We start from the raw sequence: 22,702 nt of genomic DNA, 5'->3' as shown, positions 1-22,702 counted from the left end.
TGTGATCCAATTTGAAAGGTCTGCAGTTGTAGACTCTTCAGCTTCAATAGGAGAAACTCAATGAGGAGCAAGAAGTTTTCAGTTCCTCTAAAATTGACACTAAAAATTTATAGCAAATACCAGAGATGACCTTGAGTCCATCTCCTGCAGTGGCTTTCCCCAAGGGCTTTGTTGAGTTTAGGAAATGAACAGCAAATAGCACCCACTTCATTCCCATGTATGTACATGAGATTATAACATTATTTTCATATTCCTGCTGGTACAGAGTTCTGTAGTCAGGGGAGACCAACTATATTTAAAAATAAGGAAGACTAGGATTTGCAGTGCTTGCAGGGATTGCCTGGTACTGCAGCCAGTTCCTGCTCTGCAGTACAAGGAAGATCAGGGGGAACGGTGGATCAGAGAAACCCATCAGCAACAGTTTGTTCTCCTTACTCCAGGGTTATACAAGGGCCATTCAAGTTTCTGAGACACAGAGGGGATTCTCCTATAATCGAACAGCATTCATCCCCTGCACAAGTCCTCACTTACCAGGTGAGACCCCAAGGTATGGGACAGGCAGTGGATTTGTCCCACTGTGATTACTTTTATGTTTGATTTTAAAGAAAGATATAGCACAGATTCAAATATAATCAAGTTACACAATTAAACACCAGCACTAATGGTTTTGAAGAAATGATTACCCCATGGCACTTTGCTGCCATGCTGACCAGGCCAGGGCTGACTTCTGAAGATACAAGATTCTCTTTGCTTTTACCAGTAACTGCATTTGGGGAAGCACGAATGAAGCTTCACAAAAACATTGACAGGAGGAAGGAGGTTTCATTTTTGAGGTGTTATTGCTACTCTCCTTGCTTTTAAGAGGACCATCATGTGGTACCCTTTCTGCCAGTGACCAAGACTCTTCAAATTGCAAAGGAAGATGCTGACACCAGACTTCTCCTGCCTGGTCCCAGTCAGAGAAGACAAGACAGAGTCTCAAAGGTCGTTTTCCATCCCAATGACTGCTGGGATGAACAGCTGGATGAACACATGAACAGCAAGGCCAACAAGGAGGTATAAGTCATCATTACACAGGAGAGAGAGCAATCACCTCATTCATAAAGTCACGAGCTCTAAGTCATTTCACAACTTATCTCACATTTCCAAAACAAAGAATCGAGTGCTTAGGGGACAAATCCAATCCTACTATTAATTGCAATGAGTGTGAATGGATTGATCATTAACAGAAAAGAGCAGAGTCTGATGATAACTGCTAGCATGAGTGATGAACAGGTAATTTACGGACAAACACTTCACACTCTGCACTCAACTGAGCCCTAACGGTACCATTCATCAGCACAGACAATACAAATTTCTGTACTTACTTGCAGGCATAGTCTTGTAGATCAGAAACATAATTGCACACTCCACCATGGAGACAGTATGACTCGTATGAAGGAGGGCATCCTACAATATCATCTTGTACAGGGACTGTAGAGTATTCATTGCTGACAACAGTGGGGGCGACAGTAGCTTCTGAAACACAGGATTTCACAAGGGTATCTCAAACTTTTGGCAGCGTCTTATGAAAGTCCAGAAGTTTAAGGAAAATAGGCAAAAATCTCTAATTTTGATTGATTACTTGTGTTTTACTCCTTTGCTTATGTTGTGCATTGAATTTAGGCACGCAGAATTTTAGATCAAAATACTAAATATGCTTGATTCTAGATTTGCAATGAAAGACTCACAGGGGTTGGCTGCATTCTGTCTAAGATGTGTGAGTACAGCTCTGAAGAAAAACTTCACTGACTGTCTAGATACTTAGGCTTAAATGATATTTGCAACCTACGCAGCTTTAGGGTATGGTAAATCTTTATGATGCACAAAGTGCCAGAGTCAGATGTACAGGTGGCTGTATTTCATGCATTTGGATCTTAGACTAAGAAGTTTCCACATGCAACTTGTTCTTATGCAAATTATTTCTACTCTTCTGCCATTCACTTGATTACATCTGTGTGTGACTGCAGATGACACTTTTTATAGTTTCAAGCTCAGGTACAGATAATAGCATCACTGGGGAAGCAGGAAACTCTATTGACCCAATTTTGAATCGCACAGTGTCATTTATATAGATACCTAGACTAGCTAGTTTTAAAGGTAGCTCTAAATCTTTGCACAGAATGACCTACAGTGCAGACATGCCCTTATAGAAAAGAAGTGCTTTTTTGCTTTCTTTGATGCTACAGCAAATCTATAGGTCAGAATCAAATATCTACACAGCAAAGAATTTCTAGCAGTATGGTTAAGCAGAAATACGCCTTATCACTCTCATACATTTTATGGGATCAGTTTTATGACTCACACCAGTTTTATTGCAACATGACCTTCAGTGACATTTGTTTTTTAAAATTTCATTTGCAGAAGAACTGCCATGGCAAAAAGCCTTAGTGGAAAGGGATGAATAGTTTTACTGAACCCCAGGTGTGACTGCATTCTGTAAAGGAAATTTCAACTTGCTAAAAGAGCTTATTAGGCAAACAACTAAAATTGTGTGTTAAAACCTACAAAGACATGGAATCAGACTTACAGCTGAGGGACCTAGAAGGCATTACTTCCAAGTCATGTGTCACTTAAAATCATCATCACCTAAAATCAATTCAAGTGTCCCAAGTGACACTTGAAGCTACTGAAAGCTTAACTAACTGAAAAGGGGATGGGGATCCTGACAGGTGTTCTACTTTAAAAAAACATTATTTCCTTCTGGTTTTCTGCAAAACCAGATCTGTGACACTCAGAAGGTCATTTCGTCATCAGACTGTCTGGAGATCTTTACTCCAGATCTGAAGTAAAATTCATCCCATTGAAGAGGGCTGGCAGAGAGTAAGATGATAAGCCACTCAGCTCCATGCTTTCAGAGAATGCTGCCATCACACTGAAGCCCTGGAATGAGGGTCAGATAGGCAATAGTGATTATCTCCTGTAATTAAACTGGTATCTCCCATCATTAAAATGGCAACCAGATTTTCTAAAGAGTTTCAGAGCCCTTTTGAAAAACTAACCACTTGATCTGAAAGACTAACTTATTCTGAAGATTAAATGTGACTTAAATTATGTGCAGTTCTTGTGCTAGCCTTCTGCAAAGGGAAATAAGGGAAAGCACAGAGAGCTTGAAAAATGACACAGACTGAAGCCACCTCCAAAAATGTTACCTCTAGGAAACGCTTCTGTTGATTGTAAAGGCTGTTAGGTAGACGTGTCATTATATTTGACAGTAAAAATTAGCATTGAACCTTAATGTAGATATTTCCAAACTAAACTTGAACCTGGCCTCCTTAGCCCACCCCAAAACAGCCTCCTAAAGTAATGCTAAATGGATCCACAAGCTGCCCGTTGTCGCTATATAGGGTTTCCTTAATTTCCAGGTATAACAATTTATCCAAGAGCACAGTTCTTAGTTAAGGGCCATTTAATTTTAACTGCTCACTCCATGTACTCACTGCAACTGACGCCAGTTCTAGAAACATCATTAGCACACGAGCAAGTGAAGTTTCCTTCTGTATTTGTGCAGGTTGCATTCTCTTCACAGGTATGGGACCCCGTCTTGCACTCATCAATATCTGTCACCCAAACAGTCTGCAGTTAGAAGAACGAAATGCCTCAGAGCATCATTTAAAAGGGCAGCAGCTGCAGCATTGCAGTCTCCTGGCATTGGAGAAAAACACTGAAGACCTTCCTTATGCAAATGTAAATGTAACAGAAAAGCAACCAGCATATTTCCTATGCCAAGTAATCACAGACTCCCTAGCCTCTCAGAGCATGCTATGCTGCTGCAGAAGCTCTCCACAGGGAGAAGGAAAGAAAGGCTTCCCCATAAAACATAACAAATGCAGTAGAGTTGAAGAGAAGACTTAAATTGTACTAGATATATTCTTCTGGCATTGCTAGTCATAGCTTGCACCCCGGATGAGCACAGAGTACCCTCAGTTGACATTCTTGCAGTAAGACAGCAGAAGGGTTTGGGAGTGAAGAGTTGCCCACCCCTGTACCACCCACCCAGTCCAGCCTAAGCAAAAAATTTAGACAGAAGGAAAGGGTCTAGAAACCTACAGGTTTATCCAGTTTGTGTAAGCACTTAAACGAAGTGGGTCTCTGAATTACTACAAAGAGGTTCCCTGAATACACCAAGAGTTTCCACGCTTACAGCTTGTGTTAGACTGATACATACCCCTCACCCACAGCCTGTTGCACACTCTCACCCTGCCTCCACACCTTCTCTAGCACGGCTCACAGTGGCAGCTCTGGTCAGGCTGGTACTCATCCCCCAGGCTGGCACATGCATGGTGCTGAGTACCTAAGCACCCTCCTCAAAGATGTAGGCTTTCAAAAGGTTCACATACCAGAGTCTGGGAGCCTCTGGTTCACTTTATGAACTGTCAGCAGAATACATTTGCCAGATTTACTTTGGGTTAACAAAATCACAGATCTACCCTCCCAATCTGTGTGAAATTATTGCATAAACCACTGGGTTTATTCTACCACAAAATTAAACAAGCTGTAGTCCAGAACTGTTGCAGCATATTCCAAGAAATGTGATTTCAACAACACAACATGAACTTATCTTGTACCATCTTTGGATGTTCTGACACATCTCTGGACACTGTGTATGCAATGCAGGTGTCTAAAATATTCTGGACTTAAGGACTTCAGGAAGATAATGAAGTGTTTTTCAATAATAGTGATCGGTACCATGATCATTCTAACTGAGCAGTTATAGGACAGGCAGTGAGAGCCCAGGGCTGCTTAGGGATATGCCTTGCAGGTGACACTGAGACAGCAAGAGGAGCTTGTCCTCTCTGTCTGCACTTTCAAACATCCTCAAAGACATGAGCTCTGAATCTCTGACCACTGTAGGCAGAATGCATTCTTGAACCTCCTGCCTCTGATACTTTTCAGCTTGCCCATAATAATGATACTGTTCTTAATTTTTCAGTCATCCTTATCAGTGTCAAATAACCAAAGTCCAGTAAAGACTATGTAAGAATTGGGTCAAACTTAATGGACTTTGAATTAGGCTATAAAGGAAAAAAGAAAAGGGAAAGAACAAGAGAAGAAAAGACTCTCGTAAAGCTCTGAACAAACTGTGTGCTTGTCAAATACTGGGGAGAAAGCTTTCTGTTCCTTGATACTTACAGCTAAAATGGATTAAAATATTACAAATGAAGTAAATGAACTAAAGACCTGGCATTAGAGCTGGATGGAAAAAATCAGTGGGTCTGATTATTAACAAGACTCTAAATGTACTCAAGTTCTCAGTGTCACACCTTGAACCTCATGCCTATGAAAGAGACCTGGAATTATTTGATGAGTATTATGACACACTCAGTACCTGCTTTCGTTTATATTCATGGCAACGATTTCCAATAAAGCTCTACTGCTTCACCTCCACTTCTTTCCTCTCCTTCATTCTTCCTCTTTCTCCTGCTATAGCTACTAGAAAGAGTGCAAACACTGAAAGGAGGTATCCACTGACAACTATAGGCTTTGTATATTGATCAGTTGCTGAGATTGTCACAGTTGAGACAAGAAGGAAAGAATCAGAAAATAAGAAATGATAAATGCCTAGGGGAGCCACTGTTAGGATCCATGCCCCTACCAGATTTTTCAGAGAGGAGCAGGACAGCTTGTATGGCAGCTTCACAGCTTGATGGAAGGCTAGCACAAATCATAAGACATTCTATTTGCTCATTCATCCTGCCCCAGCCTTCCAGACACAGCACAGTTCTCACACATGCCCATACCGTAGCAATGGACTCCATCTCCAGTGTAGCCCTCCAGGCATTTACAAACATAGCCCCCTTCCGTATTGATACAGACTGAAACGTTTCTATTACAGCGATCCATATTTACGGCACACTCATCAATATCTGTGAGACAAAACAGGGAGGAGGGACACATGGGCCAGGAAACCATAAGGTAAATCGATAAAAAGAAAAGTCTACATCATGAATCTCCCTCAGACTATGCTGTCACTTGTCATTTATGCATCTGAAGCAAATGGGAAGAGAAGGGGTTTTCTTGGTATGAAATTTGATGAGCATGTTCTGAAAAGCCTAAGACAGTCAACCAGCCACTTTCAACTGGAGACCTAGAGGTTCCACAAATAACACTTGATTAAAAAAAATCCCATTTGGAGGGAATGATCCTATTCAAAACTAGCCTTATATTCTAAAACCCTACTCAGAGAAAAACCTGATTTTGAGAAAGAAAACAAAAGCTTAAAAAAAAAAGTACCAAAATGGAAAAAAAAATTATACCCATTTCACCTTCCTTTTTTTTTTTCCTTTCCATAGCAACATAGACTCCTTTGAGTCTCCATGTTTAGACACCAAATGGTAAATTGTTCTGTTTCTAATGCCCTCCTGTCTTGGCCTTTATAAGAGAACAAAGTGCTTCCATTTACCCAGTATGCAAGTCCAAAACCATAAAGACCACTCTAAGCAATGTATTGTCTGATTATTAGAGTCTTTTTCTACTGCTAGCAAGGAGCAAGAGCAGCCTTTCACATAAACATTACATCAGGATATTAATTTTAAGAGATTCCTTACTACATACTTCTAAATTATACATCAACTACCGTGACTATGGACTGAGCTTTTATTATTAGGTAGTTTTTACAAATAAATGCATTACGCTTGTATTCTCGTTATCCATGTTATTACTTATTAATAGGATTAACACTCACGACTCAGGTGAAAATAAAACATGGAATAACTAACCATTCCCTGTCACGCGCTTTCTGCTCATCATCCCTTTCAAAACAAGCAGTACCATTGACCTTTCTCTGACAGCTCACGCAGCAGAGCTGCCAATGTAAGAAAAGATATGTTTTCTTCCTCTTCCTCAATCAACAGTTTTTCAGAAGGTTGTATTAATGTATTTTGTTACCATAGCATGATTTCCCCTTCCTGGTAAATCCTTTCAAACACTGGCACATAGCACCATCTTCCAGCAAAACACACTCTGCATTGACATAACATTCTAGTGCTGAGCAATCATCTTGATCTATTGCATAAACAAATCAAAAAAGAAATGACCAGTAGATGCATGTGGACAGATCAAAGGATGTATATACATATTACAAAAAAAGAAACCAAACCAACCCCTTCCCCCCGAAAAAACAGAACAAAACCAAAAAACAAAACACAACACACACACACACAAAAAAACCCCAAAACCAAAACCAAAAAAACCCCAAAGCAACAAACAAAAACCAAATCAACCAACCAAAAAAATAAGAAGAAAACCAGAACATACAAAGTTTGAAACTTGGCTTTCTTGGGTTAATGACGACAAGTCAATACAATCATTAGGGCTGTTGTCTTTGTCTAGATGGAGCTAAAGTATCATTTAGTATCAAGATTTCTGAATACTGTAGACAAAACCTATTTCATAATTTAACGGCCTAGTGTCATCAAACATATGTAGAATTCAGTGGGTTTGCTGCTATTTTGTTCAGAGGAACTTAATATATTCATAAAATCTAAGGGAAAGACTTTCACAAGTGTCCCAAATTAGAAATATTTGTTCTCTAGACCTGGATAACATTATTGAGTTCTGTTGACATAGTGAAGGATCATGGAGACAAACAAACTGAAAAGCCATCCTACCTGACATAATTGCATAGACCCACCTTCTTGTAGGAGGGTTAAGAGCATGAATGCCCCCAGACTTGACATTCAGCCTTTCTTCCTTTAAGGGCTATGACTTTTTTTCTGTTGTATAAAACTGTTCAGAGCCTCACAGTAAATAGAAGGAAGACAATCATCAGACTCTACCTGATACCATGATTTCAGCCATCAAGAAAACGCCGATGTTCTGCCTTTCCCCGCTGTCTGCATCCTTGAATATCCCACTGGTTTGTGTTCTCTGGAGCAAGGTCTCTGGTTTTGCCGTTGGCATTACCTCCTTGTGCACAGAGACACTTCCTAAACAGACAAGAAAAAAGTGACAGACCATTTAAATCTATCGAACTAACTTTCTGATTTTCCATCACTTGTCAATTTTGCAATAATCACAGGTTTTTTTCTTTTAAAATAAACACTAGTATCATCTCAGACTAGCCTGTTTCTGGCCTCAAATTATTCTTAAAACCACTCACTGGTGGCGTTTCTCAAATACAAAAGAGAAATAATGCAACTCACTGCTCACAATATTTGTCAGCACTGCACACATCTCATACTGGGCCAAGGGAAAAGTTACAATGGTCAGACAACATGTTATTATCCCAGGACAACACCCCAGTGTTTTCATTCTTCAGAGAGACCCTCATTTGTTATGTAGACCAAGGTGAATATTTTTCAATGCTATTAGGATTCTCAAGGATTTCAGGAGGAGGAAGTGTCCTTTTATTTAGGTACTGAAGGAATGTACCTGCTGTTGTGTTGGAAACATCCAGGGCATGACAGGCTTTTCCGTCTTGAGTTTTCCCAAATCCTGGATGGCACATGCAATGGGCAACTCCAAAATTGTTTTCACAGATCTGATCACAGCCTCCATTCTCATAAAGGCAAGGATTTGCCCCTAATGCAGAAAAACAGGTAACTTAACAAGCTGCTTCTTCAGTCAGCATCTTCTTTTCACTGGGCAGAGTTCAAGAAGTTGGAAAACAAATGAGTGACAAAAACGAGAACTTTTTTTTGTTGATTAAAATAAAGATGCATATAGAAAAGCATAAATATTCTCACCTAGCCTCTGGCCAGAAGCAGATTCACATACTCTGTATTTAATACATACATACCTACCTTTTTTTTTTTTTTAATTTACTTTACTATTTCTCCTTTAATATTTAGAGTCCTGATGTTTCCTGAAAGAACATTGCAAAGGCAGAGGGAACCTGTAATTAGTTTCTCTCAACCCTGGCCTATTTTTCTGTTTACAGGGAGATTGCTCCAAACAGAAAATCAAACTATTTGGTCCAAAACTAATAAATCTTACAAAATCTTTCCCTGTGTCACTTCCTATGTGTGTGTGAGGAGTGCTAATAAATGAAGATAAATAGGAATTAGAACACTATGTTAGCCTTGTGGCAATTGATCAGCATCTATTCTTGTGCATCATCATAAGTGTACAAGATCTGTTAGCATTCCTGGGACACATGCCCAGATGGTGCTTTCAATAAATGCCAGTCTTACTATTCAAGGCCCTCTAAAGTGCCTATTTCTCAGAAGATAATCCTCTCCCCGGGACCATGTATTCTACTGATATTAGTGAACAAGAGGAGGCTGGAAGGGAATGACTGCGTAATTTTTGCAGTATACCTGGTTTCGCCAAAGGATGAACTACAACCATTGATGAGGGTCTCAGCATGCTGCCTCGAAGACGTACCCTGTTTTGGCCGGTCTTCTTGTCCACCCTCATTAGTGATGGCCTAGCCCAGTCAGAAAACCAAAGGTGATCCTCAAACACTGCTACATCGAAAGGGTGGCCTACAAAGAAATCAGATTTCTCATTTCCACATCTGTAGAACACACACAAGAAATCACGTAAACGAAAGCAGTATCTGCATACAGGTCTACCTCTGACACAGTGGCATAGCCATAGCCACTTCTTCACTTAGATGTCTCATGGGGTGGGATAAGCGTCCATGAATGATGGACCGTGAGAACATGTTACTTATGTTCTTAGCAGAGGAGGCTATGACACTTGCCTGACTCAGTACAATCTCTATACTGCTGGTGACCTCCAACCAGATCAAGTTCACAAGATGCTTCTACCTTAGACTCATCATTTCTTGAAGCAGCATTGGAACCAGCCTTGCAGAAGTGGAGCGGCTCCCTCCTCTGCCAGTAAGTGGCCCAGCACAGAGTTGCTGAGGTACACAGCTCCTTTTGCAGTCTTCACATAGCAGCAAGAAGAAGAGCTCATGGCATGTATCATCCTGCAAAAGTGTACCAGCACAAGGCAGCCTGGGAGCTACAGACACTATAGACACTGACTCATGGTAGGACCCAAAGCCACTGTGTGGTCTCTGCAAGCGCCAGAAGTACAAACAAGTGCAACACAATAGTCCACATGTACATATAAACATGCACAGACATTCACTAGCCAATTTTTCACAGTGCAAAATTCAGGAGGGGAACCAATTTTCCTCACTTCAGCCAACTAGCAGCAGTAGGCTGTGGCTAGTTAGCTACTGTCTGTTAGCCAACTAACTAACAGTAACAGCTAACACAATCCACGGAATGCAGTAGATCATCCAAGTAACTTCCTTTCTTTTCACTAATTACAACAGGACCCTCGGAGAAGGAGTATGTGTTGGTATATCTTAAATACACATCACAAATAAACTGTCAAAACCCAATCATACATGACAAAAATTCTACAACACTGTCTTCAGCTGCTAAACTGAAGAGCATATTGTTATTCTGTTAGCAGTTCACTAACCTCCACTGAGCCATGCTGGTGGAGTGTGGTTCTTAGTTTTTCTTTCCATGAAATTTGAACAACTAGCCCAAGATCTAGGTACTGTCCCCATCCTCACAATGTTGTGATCTATAGCGTGCACTATCAACAAACACCACCCCACTTTGACTTGTAATTCCTTAACGTTTTAGCTTAGAAATATATTAAGGATTAAAACCAAAAGTGTAGTGCCATCAATGGAGATAGCAGGATCAGGAAAATGAATAACCACATGTACCCTTTCCACAGGGGTGCAAATACAACTCACTGCCTAAACAAAAGGAATGGTTGTGTTGCTCACTGCCTTAGGTGGGTTCTTACAGGCTGTTTTACTTACAGCTGAAAACAGGTGAAAGAGAAGGAATAATTTTAACTATTTTGTATGCAGCTATACTGAATGAATTCTCGGTACAGGGGCACTAGAGGGAGCTGCTGTGATAAAAAAAAATACTATGTTAAATGCCTGTGAAGGAATGCCACCTTCCTGTCCTCCAGCATACAGCTGTCCAAGGACAGAAACTGAATTCTGGTCTCAGCAACAGCGCTGGCAAAACATCCAGGATATCAAGTCTTCCTGCCTTTCTAAATTCATACCCCTACAGTTCTGCACTTTCTTTCTTCCCACATAGGTGATGATGTCCTTTTCTCCCACTTCCAAACAGCCATATCACTGCTCCAAGCCCTCCTCCTTTCCCACACCCTGTTTTTCTCCAGTGCTCTTAGCTCTCCAACTCTGTTTTCTCCCCAGAAGACACTGTCTCATTCCTTGTGGAGGAAAACAGTGATGCTTTCAACAGGCTTCAGGGTCCTCCTTTGCAGATCAGTTTCAAGGTGAGCATACAGCAGAATATGCAGAGCAGAGGAAAAGGGAGGAATGGTGGGAAGTCACTCTGCCCAGGCCTTTTGATGTCTTATGAACTGCAGAACACTGCTGGTTTCAAGACTTCACACTGCTCACCTTCAAACAAGGGGGAGGGTATCTGCTTAGGAGATGAATGCAAACCTTCGCAGAGCACAGACTAGAGCAGCAGCTGCTTGACAGAGTAACTGTAGAGTCTCTACCCATGGCAATCATGATACTGAGCCAAGAGTCCTCATTCTGCTATGTTTTGTGTACACACCAACAAAATTGTCCCCAGAAAGATATCATGCACAAAGAATTATTCTCTCCAGAAACTAATTTGCCATGTACAAGATTCCTAGACATATGGTTTACTTTAGATGTGATACAGCATCAGTTCCTCATTGTTAATACTTCTGCTTTCTTACTCTAGAAAAAGTTACTTGTCACAAATAGAAATCTCAGCCATAACAACTTCCAGCATATTGCATAAATCAGTTTTCCAGTGTCTATTGTGTATTTAGAGCCATCTCAAGTCTTCAACACTATGAAGATGCAGATTCGTTGCTCAAAGAACTTAACAGCCAAGATTAATTCTCTTCCAGCTTATGCAAGTATAATTCACTGGTGTAATAAACACAGCAAAATCTGAATTACACTAAATAGCCATACATAGAACAAGCGAACCACATTTAAAAATCTTTTTCTTTCCATTTTCCTGTGGAGGCAGAAAAGTTGTCTGCAGAATGCAAAGTGATTGATTAGTAAAGGCAGAGAGTGTTAGAAAAGTGTTCTTTTGCTAAAATGAATTAAAGCCAACTAGGTTACTGAATGAAGAGCTAATTGATGACATTAACCTCAGCAGAGAGTTGCATGGAATATACACCACAGCCACTGGCTGGGAATTCACATGCACATGTGCAGACACACAGGCACACTGACAAGCAGCAGTAGGAAATTATCAACCCCAAAGCCTCACCTACATCATTCTGGGCAAGGATTCGACGACCAGAACCATCCAGGTTTGCACTCTCAACCACGGACATCTTAGCATCACACCAGTACAGCTTGTCAGATAAGTAGTCAAGAGCTATTCCACTGGGCCACACCAGACCAGTGGTGGCTATAACCTGGCGATCAATGCCTTCTAATGAAGAGCTGTCAATCCGGGGATTGACCCCCATGTCAGTCCAGAATAATCTCCTTTAGAAAACAAAATGCACACAGGAAGTCAGTAAGTAAATGTTTGTCCTCCTCTCCATGGAGTTCTTTCAAAGCAGAAAGGTCAGATCAGACCAATATAGGCCTGAGGCACATGAGAAAAATTGTAGGCTTCAAGCAAATATATTGGCTGCTGATCTTTTCACACTTGCCATAAGACTCCAGGTGATTACACTGGGATTTATGCAGAATCCTCACTCTGTTTGTTGGCACAAAACCTTTGAACAACAATTCCTGCTTATGCTAATTGCCAGCTCTTCGTATCTGCTTTTTGTGTCTTCCACATGACTGCTGATAGCAGTTTAGCAAACCCAGACAACAGAAGATGACGCATTAGCTGGCCCCTTGTCTAAACAAGGGTTTAGCAATGCACAAATGACACCAAAACTACTTGCCACCCATGGAAAGCAATCAAAAGTTCTCAGGGTTTTTTGAGGGTTTATTTGTTTTGGTTGGATGGTTATGGGGTTTTTTTTGATGTTGTTTTTTAATAAACCAGTATCAGGCCCAGCCTCTTTTCTTCTTTTCATAAAATCATGATTCTCAGGGTTTCCCTCTAGGGTCCTGGGTGTTGCTGACTGAATACATCCCATTTTTCAATGAACACACATTGCTTGATGGCAGCCTAATATGGGGATAGCCGAAACCACAAATTACTTCTAAAGTCTGGACTCCAGTCTTCCCAGGCAGCAGCTGCCTCTGTCAGGTTTACTGAATTCACCCACATATTCATTTAGCTTTATTTACGTAAGCAGTTTTGTTGCAGCCAATGCAGGGATCAGTATTTTCAATAGCTTTAATTGTGTTTCAGATCCCTCTTCAATACTGACTTTACAATTATGGACATTGCTAAGGGAGACTGTTCCTCCCTTCACCATTAACTTTCTAATAAGGAAGGTTTCAGTGACGTTTTCTCCTCCCTTTCCCGTTGTAGAATAGCTTTGCCTCTGCCAGTAATTCTAATAGGCAAATCTCCCTTAAACTACCTGTTCTTAAATGTTTTCCTACAAAATGTCTGTATCGTATTCAACCTCTACTGAAAGAGATTCTTTCAGGTCTTTAATATGTCCAGCTTGAAGCTAACAAAACACCCTTCCCACTCTGCTTCATTCCTTGATTCATCAGTACTTAGTTATAGCAGGATATGAGCATTAAAAAAAAAAAAAAGAAAAAGAGAAAGAAAAAGACAAAAAACCACCAGATTTAAAAACATGCTACTACAGGAGGCATATTGACTGCAATCCATGGGGCTTTGCCTTTGATTAAAATGGCCAGAATTTCATCAAGAGTTTAAACATTCCAAACTCCTGTCATCATCTCAGCACTAGGTAAGAAGATATAAGGTGCATTTAAATCAACAAATCTCTACAACAGTAGGTCTGGTTTAGTTTCCTCAAAAACTGAAACATGGCCGAAAAAAGTGAACATATCCTACCTCACAAAAGAAACCCAGTAATAAAACATTGCAGTTCTCACAACTCTGCAAGACAGTGACTATCGTAACGTGAGAACAGTGCACTTTTAGACTGCCAAAAGGGCAAGGCTGGCATGCTCATTTTTAAGAAAATTCCCCAAGTGTTACACAATTAACTACATTTATTACTCCTTACTTAACAAATGGGTGAATGGCAATCCCTCGGGGCTGGGAGATATCCTCCCAGATGATCATTTTTCTTTGCATTCCATTCAGATTGCTCCTTTCAATGCATGCCTTCCTGCAACACACACAGCACTGTTAGATCCTCCATGCTATCTTGTTAATTACCTAACGTACTAAGTTTATGCCTTGGTTTAGTTCAGCACAAAACTGTAATAACTAACTTTGCAATGACAGGAAATAATCCTGCTGGTGTGGGATGCCTAGTAGTTTTATCAACAAGTAATTCATGTCACAGCTTCATTATCAGGTCCAGATGATAAAATACCTGCTGCTCTGCAGGAGACATGAAGTTCTCCTTCTTTGGGCAGATAATGAGTTGCAAGTATGATTGCTAATAGATAAATGTTAGCCTTAAAGGGAGTCAGGCAGAAAACTAGCTCCTAATTGAATGGCATTATCAAATGTATAAAGAATTTTTAAACTAGACCTTTTACATAGCATTTTTCATTCAGAAATAGCCAAGCATTTTACTTATTTTATCTATTTTACAGGAAAGAATGAAGCTACAGTCCTTTTGATAAAAAGGAATCATAAAATCCATGGCAGAGTCAAGTACAGAATATACATTGCCAGTCTCCCAGTCCAACCTTTTTCAGAAAACTGTACTACTTGTTGCTACAAGCTTCACCTTGACAAACAAATATCAGGTTCTACCTGAAAGCAAGCCTACAGCCTTCCATGCCTTTCTGAACCTGCAAAGGAAAGGCTGCACAAAGATGGAAGGAGAAATATATTTGTGCAAATGTGGAATACAGATAAATGCAGTGAGTGAGAAGAAAGTGGCAGACAAAAACTCACGGCTTCACCCTTGACTCTTTTACAGAGACAAGCACCATAATTTCCCATTTCAGAAGAAGCAGTGGCGTATTTATCTGGGAATGCAATAGCGTAGACAAGATTGTACCTTATAGCAAGGAAGAGGACTAGCGGTATATATAAAAGTGAGAAGGAATGTGATCTGGACATTCAAATCCACTTTTTATTGACTGATAAATGATGGGTCATACTGAAACATGGTGACTGCTGTTCAAGGAAGTCTTCATTATGTGTTCTAATCTGACACTGTCTTTTCACCAAAGGTCATTTTTTTGTCTCTCTGTATGTAAGGCTAGGTATCAGCTGAAATGTGAAGTCATGTTGTCTGCCAGCGATCCTTCCTCTTTTACTAAACATACTTGACAAAGGCTCTCCATTAGCTTAAAGGGGCATGATTGCAGCTGTCAACAATGCCGACTTCTGCCCCAGATGTACTCAGTGCAGTAATACTCAATATTTTTATCAAACTATATATATAAAGATATACCTAGATATACACACATGCAGTGTACATATATATAAATAGGAGTGTATACATATATATTCACATGCACATGTGCACATATGTATATGTATATATGCAGTACATGCTTTAGATTCCTTGCAACCAAGTCCAAACCCTTGCTTCTTGGAAAGACAAAGATAAAAATACAACAGCAGACTCAAAGTAAAATGCCAGTATTTCTGTTTTAAAGAACCTTCCAACTGTATATACTTGAGATTACAGCTACCCAATCAGAATGTGAAGCGTTCCTGAATTTAGAGTGATATCACGGCTATTTCTGTATCACCAGTCATTTATTCCAAATATTTTATGGCATGCTTTAACATAAATGCACTGTGGAGCATGTACCCTCTGTCTGTCCAATACAATTTACGGTTAATCCAGTCCACAGCAAGGCCTTCGGGTATATCTATAGCTTCATGAATAACTTTTTCACGATTTGAGCCATCCAGATTAGCTCGTTCTATCCATTTCAAGGCAGTGTGGGCTAAGTAAATCTGTGAAGAAACAACAGGTGAAGCATTGTTAGTTCCCATCTCACTTTCTGCTCCATTTCTCTTGTCTAATAATTCCAATTCTAAAATAACTTTTTAATTTTGAATGTTCCATAGACTGCTTATTCACAAAAAGGCTGCACAGGTAACCCGTGATCCCTGACCAAATAAAAAGGCACTTATCTTTCAGCCAGGATGACTTCTACAGGCAGCTTGTGCTTAGCTGCAAATCCTGGTTGCCCTATATACAGACCTTTGCATATCGTGCGGTCCTGTTTCAGTAAGCAACTACCTCACATGAAGCACTTCCGAGGAAGCAAAAGTAGGAGCAGGCAAAAGCACTGCTGCTCATTTTAAAAAGGGAGGAGTGGGGAGGAGAAAGTAGTAGTGTATGTGTGTCAAGGAGTAAGTGGGAAGGGGAAAGGAGTTGTATAATTTGTTTCTAATTTTTTTTTCCTCCACCTCTTTCAGCCTGCACTTGTCTTAATGTTTTACCAGGTCTCTGTTCTGTAAAACATTAACATTTCTAGAAGATGCTTCTCAGTTTTGGGTCAAAATAAAAGCTTTCTGCTGGTGGGGAAACTAAGTTTGTTTTCCAAGGATGAAGGAAAAAAAATTGGCTTGTATTTGATCCCCAGAGGGAGCCAAACACTGTTTGGCAGAACCACATGCAAAGTAATGCTGAGGCTTTCTTTGCAAATGGTAGCAACAAAATAAATAACCTTGCTTTGATGCTAACCATGAGGTCAAACAAAGCAGGAGGGTGGCCTTTAGCATTAAATCAGCTAATTCAATTACCAGGGGAGCGCAGAGCAATGCTGAGCAGTAGCTCACACCTCATCTCAGTGCCACCTGCGTGCCACCTCACCTCCTCACTGCCAACACTGCTGTCATGCTGAGCTCCCTACAGAAGCGGACAACAGTGCACAGCCACTGTCACCGACGCAGCTGAATTACATTCAGCACAGTACCCAACAACTGCTAGTTTCCCAGCAGGGCCCTATTTCAGAAGCAAGTGGTGATATTCCAGCAGTGCCTGAAATGATCCTCCTGTAGCGCAGATCTGGTAACATTCGCACTTGTTTAGCTGTGTCTGTCCAGGCCTTCAGATGTGTCCAGCAACTTAACTGAGCTCTTTGTCAGCTTCCACTGTACCATCCAGTATCACTTTGTACTGCTTTTACAGTGTAAACAAGTCCCACCATAGGAAAAAGTAACTATCTGCCACATAAGATTTAGCAAAGCACAGCTGAACGCCTATTCTTCCCAACTCTGCAGGCAAGGAGTAGGGCACTGCGATGCAGCCACACAAACAACTCTTTATGCAGAGGAGATTCCCATTTCCAACAGTGGTATCTCGTAATATAAGGAAAACACTTTATAAGAGCAATAAATCCAGTGAGCGTTCAGCAGTTTTGTTCAATAATGTCAGGCAGGACATAGGACGTAATTCTTGTTAAAATTAATCCTACATTTAGTAGGGATCATGGGATTTAGCTGTACAGAAAAAAAGATACTGTTGCTTTTTTTGAAGAAAAAGCCCACAATATATTTCCATAAAACAGTACTGAAGTCTTAAGGGAGAAAACTATCAATCATACAGAAGTTCTTTGAAAATTATATCATGCTTGCAATGAATATAGAAATCCAAATTCTCTGTGAATTAGCCATGTCAATGTACATTCAACATCAACATTCAATCAGTGAATAAATGATGAAACTCTACAACTAGTGTTTGACGTCCTGTAGCAGTTGTGCTCCCGGACAGGCAACAGAACAACTAGCAGCACAACATGTAATCTGATCACTGACAGCAGAAAGGTTAAGGCACATGAAAGCCCAATCCATTTGTCCTTGCAACACTTCAAAATCCTCTCATTTTTAATGCCTTACCTTGTTTTCCACTGGGTCAGAGTCCAGTGCTAAGACCATTCCCATCTGCCAGTCAAGTAAACTTGCGTAATCTGTTCCATCAAAACTGATCTGTCGGATATCTTGGCCATTTGCAAACAACAAAAATGGCTTAGGACCTGTTAATGAAAATGTGCACATATGTTAATTCCACTAGTTTCAAAGTGATCTCTAGTCCGTGTTACTACCTAGCTAACATTGTAAGTAAACAACACTAGAAGACAAAATGAGGAACAGAAGCACAACGAAATGAAGGCATTTTTCCTACATTCCACTGGACTCAGAAATCAAAGATAAATATGATTATAGGTTTTCAGCATCAGTGCCTTGTCCAAGATCAGCTTCGAGATTTGTGTTAAAGGAAGCCACTAGCCCTGCTGCATTTCAGAGAGTGACTTAGCCTCAAGACAGTCTTCCCTCCGCATTTCACAGCACCACCATAAATGTCAGAACACTTGACTTTTGCACATGTGAAGCTTTCCACAGTATGAGCAAGAAAAATGCTGTGCTCTAAAAAAATAAAGCTTTTCCCTTATCCCAGAAACAAATCACATACTTCTCTTTGCTCCTCTCTTTCACACAATTGCTCATACCTTGCTGTTGAACAGGCTCTGCCCTTTTCTCAGAAGAAACAGAAGGGTCTGGAATCTGAAACCCAAACATGCACATCAAATACCTGGGCTTCCTGGGGCCAGTGGGGGAGAAATACCCTTGTACTTGTAGGTCCTTCAGCAGACTATCCCCTGAGCTGTTCTCCAAATGTAGACACCTCAATCACAATTCTGTAACACTGGGCAGAAACTACACCCATATTCATATAAAGGCACAAAACCCTGAAGAATGCAGATAGATCTCTTCAATACAGGAGCCCAGAGTGAAATGCAGAAGTTGGATAATAGAGTAAATCTTCCATGAGGGAGACTGAACCATACACTGCTGCTTGTTCTAGCATATTTCTAAAATAGGTTATTTTTTTAAAAAAACCTAGTATTTCCCAAGTTTCACAAAGTAACCTAAAACCAGTGCAAAAATAGATCCAAGCTATGCAATCCATTTCAAAGGACTCTAAAATGTTTATGCTTTCATTGTCAGAAATTTGCAGGCATAACAAGAAACGAACCTATAGCAGTGCAGTGCTTTCTGTCTCGCTGAAGATTATATCCAGGAAAACAAGCACACTCCCAGGAGGATGGACTTAGTGAAGAACATATCTGACTACAGCCACCATTATCTGGAGATGTACAACCTTAAAGAGAGCATTTGAAAAATTCAACTTCGCCATTCTAAACAAAAAATTACATAAAATCAGAGGTATAAGAGAAAGGATGATTCCCTCGGAATTTCTACAGTGCAAAGCGTCTCAGTGGCTTGTAGATTTACTGAAATACCTCCTGCTGAAAGCAGAAATCAAGTGAAGTGAAAGCAAAGTAGCAGCATTTTTCCAGAGTTTTTCCTGAAAATTCACAACACAAGATGGAGTGGGGGAGAGGATATATATGAAGGTGTTTTCCATGTCTTCGTTATTTCAGCAAACTCTTTCTCCCACGTAGAACTCAGCCCATCTACAATAACATAATAACTTTGTCAGACTTTGCATTCTATGCAAAGAAACATCAAGTTAATGCCATTCTCCCCCTAGAAGTTAGTTAGACTAGGATAGTGAACTGATACTTTCTAATACGCAAACCAAGATTTCATACAAAAAGAAACTAGTCTTTCTTCCTGGGGCTGTACAATGGTTATAGCCTCAATGCCAGCCAGAGCTTCCTCGGTGAAGTGTCCATAACAAAACAGCAGGACTGACTGAACCTATGTATACAGTATGGTCCACAGTATGTAAAGGATGTAAAAAGGTAAGATGATTTTGCAAGGCATGTGGCTGGCATTAATGGAGCAATTTCGACCCCTAAGCATGTAAAAATACAGTTGAAAAGCTACTGTCCCCTGAATTTGGAAAGCTTGCTGGAATGGAGGATGAGAGATTACTGGCTGTAGCATTTTTCTAATATTCTGACTGCAAAAATTCCATCTGTGGGCAATCAGATGAAACTGCTGTAAGTTAGAAAGGCTCTAAACCTGGGTTGCATGATGTCAATAAAGTCATCTTCAGATTTCACACAAGCCAATTTTGTACCTGTTTTTTTGTACTTCTCCTCAAATACAAATTTTGGATGTATCCTGCAACAAACATCTGGGAGATGCCTTGATCTGCGCTGACGACAAAGGCATTTGGCCTGCAAACATCAGATGTTGCTGCTAAGAAACATCTACTAAAAAATGAAGATAAATATTGTTCATCTCAGCACTCAAAGTGCCTGACATTCTATTGCCTCGATCTTGTACAATCATTTATAGCCGTGCAAAATGAGTGTAAAAGGCTTTCATTCACTCCTGGATCTCAGTGCCAAGAATAAACAGAGCTTGGCAGTCAACATTGCTAGAAAAAATGTTACATACCCGTGCATGTTTTGCCATCCACTTTGAGTACAGACCCTTCAGGACAAAAGCAAACAGGTCCTTTAGACGTTTGAAGGCAACCATGGCTACATTCGGTGTTGTTACTTGTACAGGAAATTAGCTCTACAGTAATTTGAAGAGGAAAAAGAGTTTAAATTATGTTAAAAAGTTTTACAAAGTCCCCCAAAAAAGATGTTAGCACAGAAAAAGCAAGAAAAAAGAAAATAATAAAAGTGTGATATTGAGAGTACAACACTTCTGTGGTCTTTCTGGGGTTTGTTGTGGTTTGTTTTGGTTTTCCCAATCTTTTTTCCCCACCCTCTCCTAATTATAGGAAATGAGAAAGACAAAATTGCTTGGTCCCAAAGCTATAATATCGATGAGCTTTAAATTTTCCAAATTGTATGGGAATGCATTATAAGAATAGAAATAATTTAAAAAACATTCTTTTTTACATTTCATCAAAAATAGATCAGGTTTTGAAAACTACAAGGAAGTTACACTGAAAGAATAAGTATAAAACACAAAGAGAATGAGGAAAAACTACTTTCCTACTACTCCAAAAGTAACAGAGCTAGAACCAAGAAAAATGGGAGATGAACATTCCAAAAATAAAGCTATGTTCCTTAGTGGCAATGGTTAAAGCTCTAAGGGCAAAATCATCTGAGGACCTGGCAATAGCTTTCCTTTACTTTCCAATTGTTGGAGTGCCAACATTTTTCTGGGTATTTATTTAATGCAATTTCACAGGATATGCTCCTTCCACCTTCTGCATTGCAGTGCTGTATCTCTTTATGCCAAATCCAGTGAAACATGGCAACACCCCTCGCAGACTTGAACAAATGCAAGTTTCCTACAGCTGCTTCTTTGAATCAGCTACATACACCAGCTTAAGTGGTGCATAACTGTTGCAAATACTGCTTCTCCATGGCAACTGCAGTGTGGACTGGATTGTTCTAACCCCTTAAGCACAGTGAAGAGGGTCAAGAAACTGATCTCATGTTTTTTTCCGGCCAGAGCTTGTGGCTTTAGATGAAGAGCTTTGTAAAGGAGTTGGAGTTGGAGGACAAAGCATCAAAATGTCTGGTCAGCATGTGGACTTCTCACCTTGCATTTCTCTCTTTCTTTCTCTCTCAAGTTGCGTAGTTGGTGACATATCTGCCTTGTGCTGCAGTAGTTAAGGAGTTATACTGTCCATGCTGCATCCCTAGCCTGTGTTAGAAAAACATTATTTTCTATCTAATTTGAGCCACTCAAAATGTAGGCATATAGTTCAAGCTAGTCATCCAAAGTAGGACTGAGTTGCATCGTGTCTAAGGATTGTTTTGGACACAAAAGGGTATCACAACTCCTAATTGCCTCTGGCTGCAGGTCTCCCATAGGTCTTCTGTTATATTTGGCTGCTTTCTGCAGTTGTCACACACACCCTGGACCCCCATGTTTGGGTCACTGAATCCTGCTCCTGGCTCCCTCTTAAATACAGAGAGAGAAACGACTCTTGGAGGTATAAAATAGATAGAGTGACTGCTAGAGTCTTTTGGACTCTATGGCTACATTTAGTCTCTGGTAGTGATATTTAATACACCCTAGTTCCTGATCCTGCCATGATCCGAACTGAACTCATTGGTATGCACTGGCACTTCTACCTGGGGCATTTACTAGTGTTTTATTTCCATGGAAACAAGGTAGAAGTATCTTTGTCTGTGCCTAAGCTTCACTTCATTATGAAATAGAAAAGTGACTGGGAATATCCCAAGATCTCAAAACCTGGATGCACTTCACATTTTATATTCTAGAGTTACTTCAGAAAGGCTTAATTAATTTGTAGGCTGAATATACACAGTGCAGCATAAAGGGAGGGAAAAAAACCCTCCACCTCTGACTCTTACTATGACTAAAGTATGGTCCTTAAAGCTTATTGACAGAAAAATCTTTGGGTTTTTTGCTCCACTTCTCTGTGTTCTCTGCATTTAATTTATTCACACTTACCCAGTTTCAGAGAGCTTCCTGTTTGATGTACCTATCTTATATGGATAAGTTCTCTCAGGCATACTTCTTGTACACAGATTAACTCAGAAAAAAAAATCCAACAAAACACACAGGTGCAGCAAATTCCCCGGTTAAACAATCTTATGAGTACTTCTGTGCGCATTATTTGTTGTAAACAGGCGAACACACATCTAATTTACACAGTCTCGCCTAGAGACTGTGTAAATTCTTCTGTGGGATACACAGTGTAAGTCAAATTCAGAGACCACATTTAGAAAGATAATAACTGCTTATTGACCTGGAATGTGCCACAGAGCCTAATGTGAGCAAAGAGGTCTCTCTGGAGACGTGACTCTTCTATTTTT

At 40.2% G+C, this 22,702-nt stretch overlaps 1 protein-coding gene across 1 annotated transcript in view; it reads right to left on the bottom strand.

Moving 5' to 3' along the window:
• EGF (epidermal growth factor) overlaps window positions 1-22,702 on the bottom strand; it is a gene marked incomplete at both ends in the record, with an annotated part of 57,656 nt that overhangs the window by 10,134 nt on the left and 24,820 nt on the right. Inside the window, 13 exons of the mRNA XM_080634994.1 lie at window positions 1,368-1,518; window positions 3,480-3,599; window positions 5,781-5,906; window positions 6,928-7,044; window positions 7,818-7,967; window positions 8,413-8,562; window positions 9,300-9,467; window positions 12,264-12,487; window positions 14,116-14,220; window positions 15,835-15,983; window positions 17,874-18,010; window positions 19,012-19,137; window positions 20,349-20,471. Coding sequence (XP_080491120.1) covers window positions 1,368-1,518; window positions 3,480-3,599; window positions 5,781-5,906; window positions 6,928-7,044; window positions 7,818-7,967; window positions 8,413-8,562; window positions 9,300-9,467; window positions 12,264-12,487; window positions 14,116-14,220; window positions 15,835-15,983; window positions 17,874-18,010; window positions 19,012-19,137; window positions 20,349-20,471 — 1,846 coding nt within the window. The remainder of the gene's footprint in view (window positions 1-1,367; window positions 1,519-3,479; window positions 3,600-5,780; window positions 5,907-6,927; window positions 7,045-7,817; window positions 7,968-8,412; window positions 8,563-9,299; window positions 9,468-12,263; window positions 12,488-14,115; window positions 14,221-15,834; window positions 15,984-17,873; window positions 18,011-19,011; window positions 19,138-20,348; window positions 20,472-22,702) is intronic.

The sequence above is a fragment of the Psittacula echo genome, assembly GCF_963264785.1.
Source record: "Psittacula echo genome assembly, chromosome: 1".
Taxonomy (NCBI): domain Eukaryota; kingdom Metazoa; phylum Chordata; class Aves; order Psittaciformes; family Psittacidae; genus Psittacula; species Psittacula echo.
This window is presented reverse-complemented; position numbering and strand designations above follow the sequence as displayed.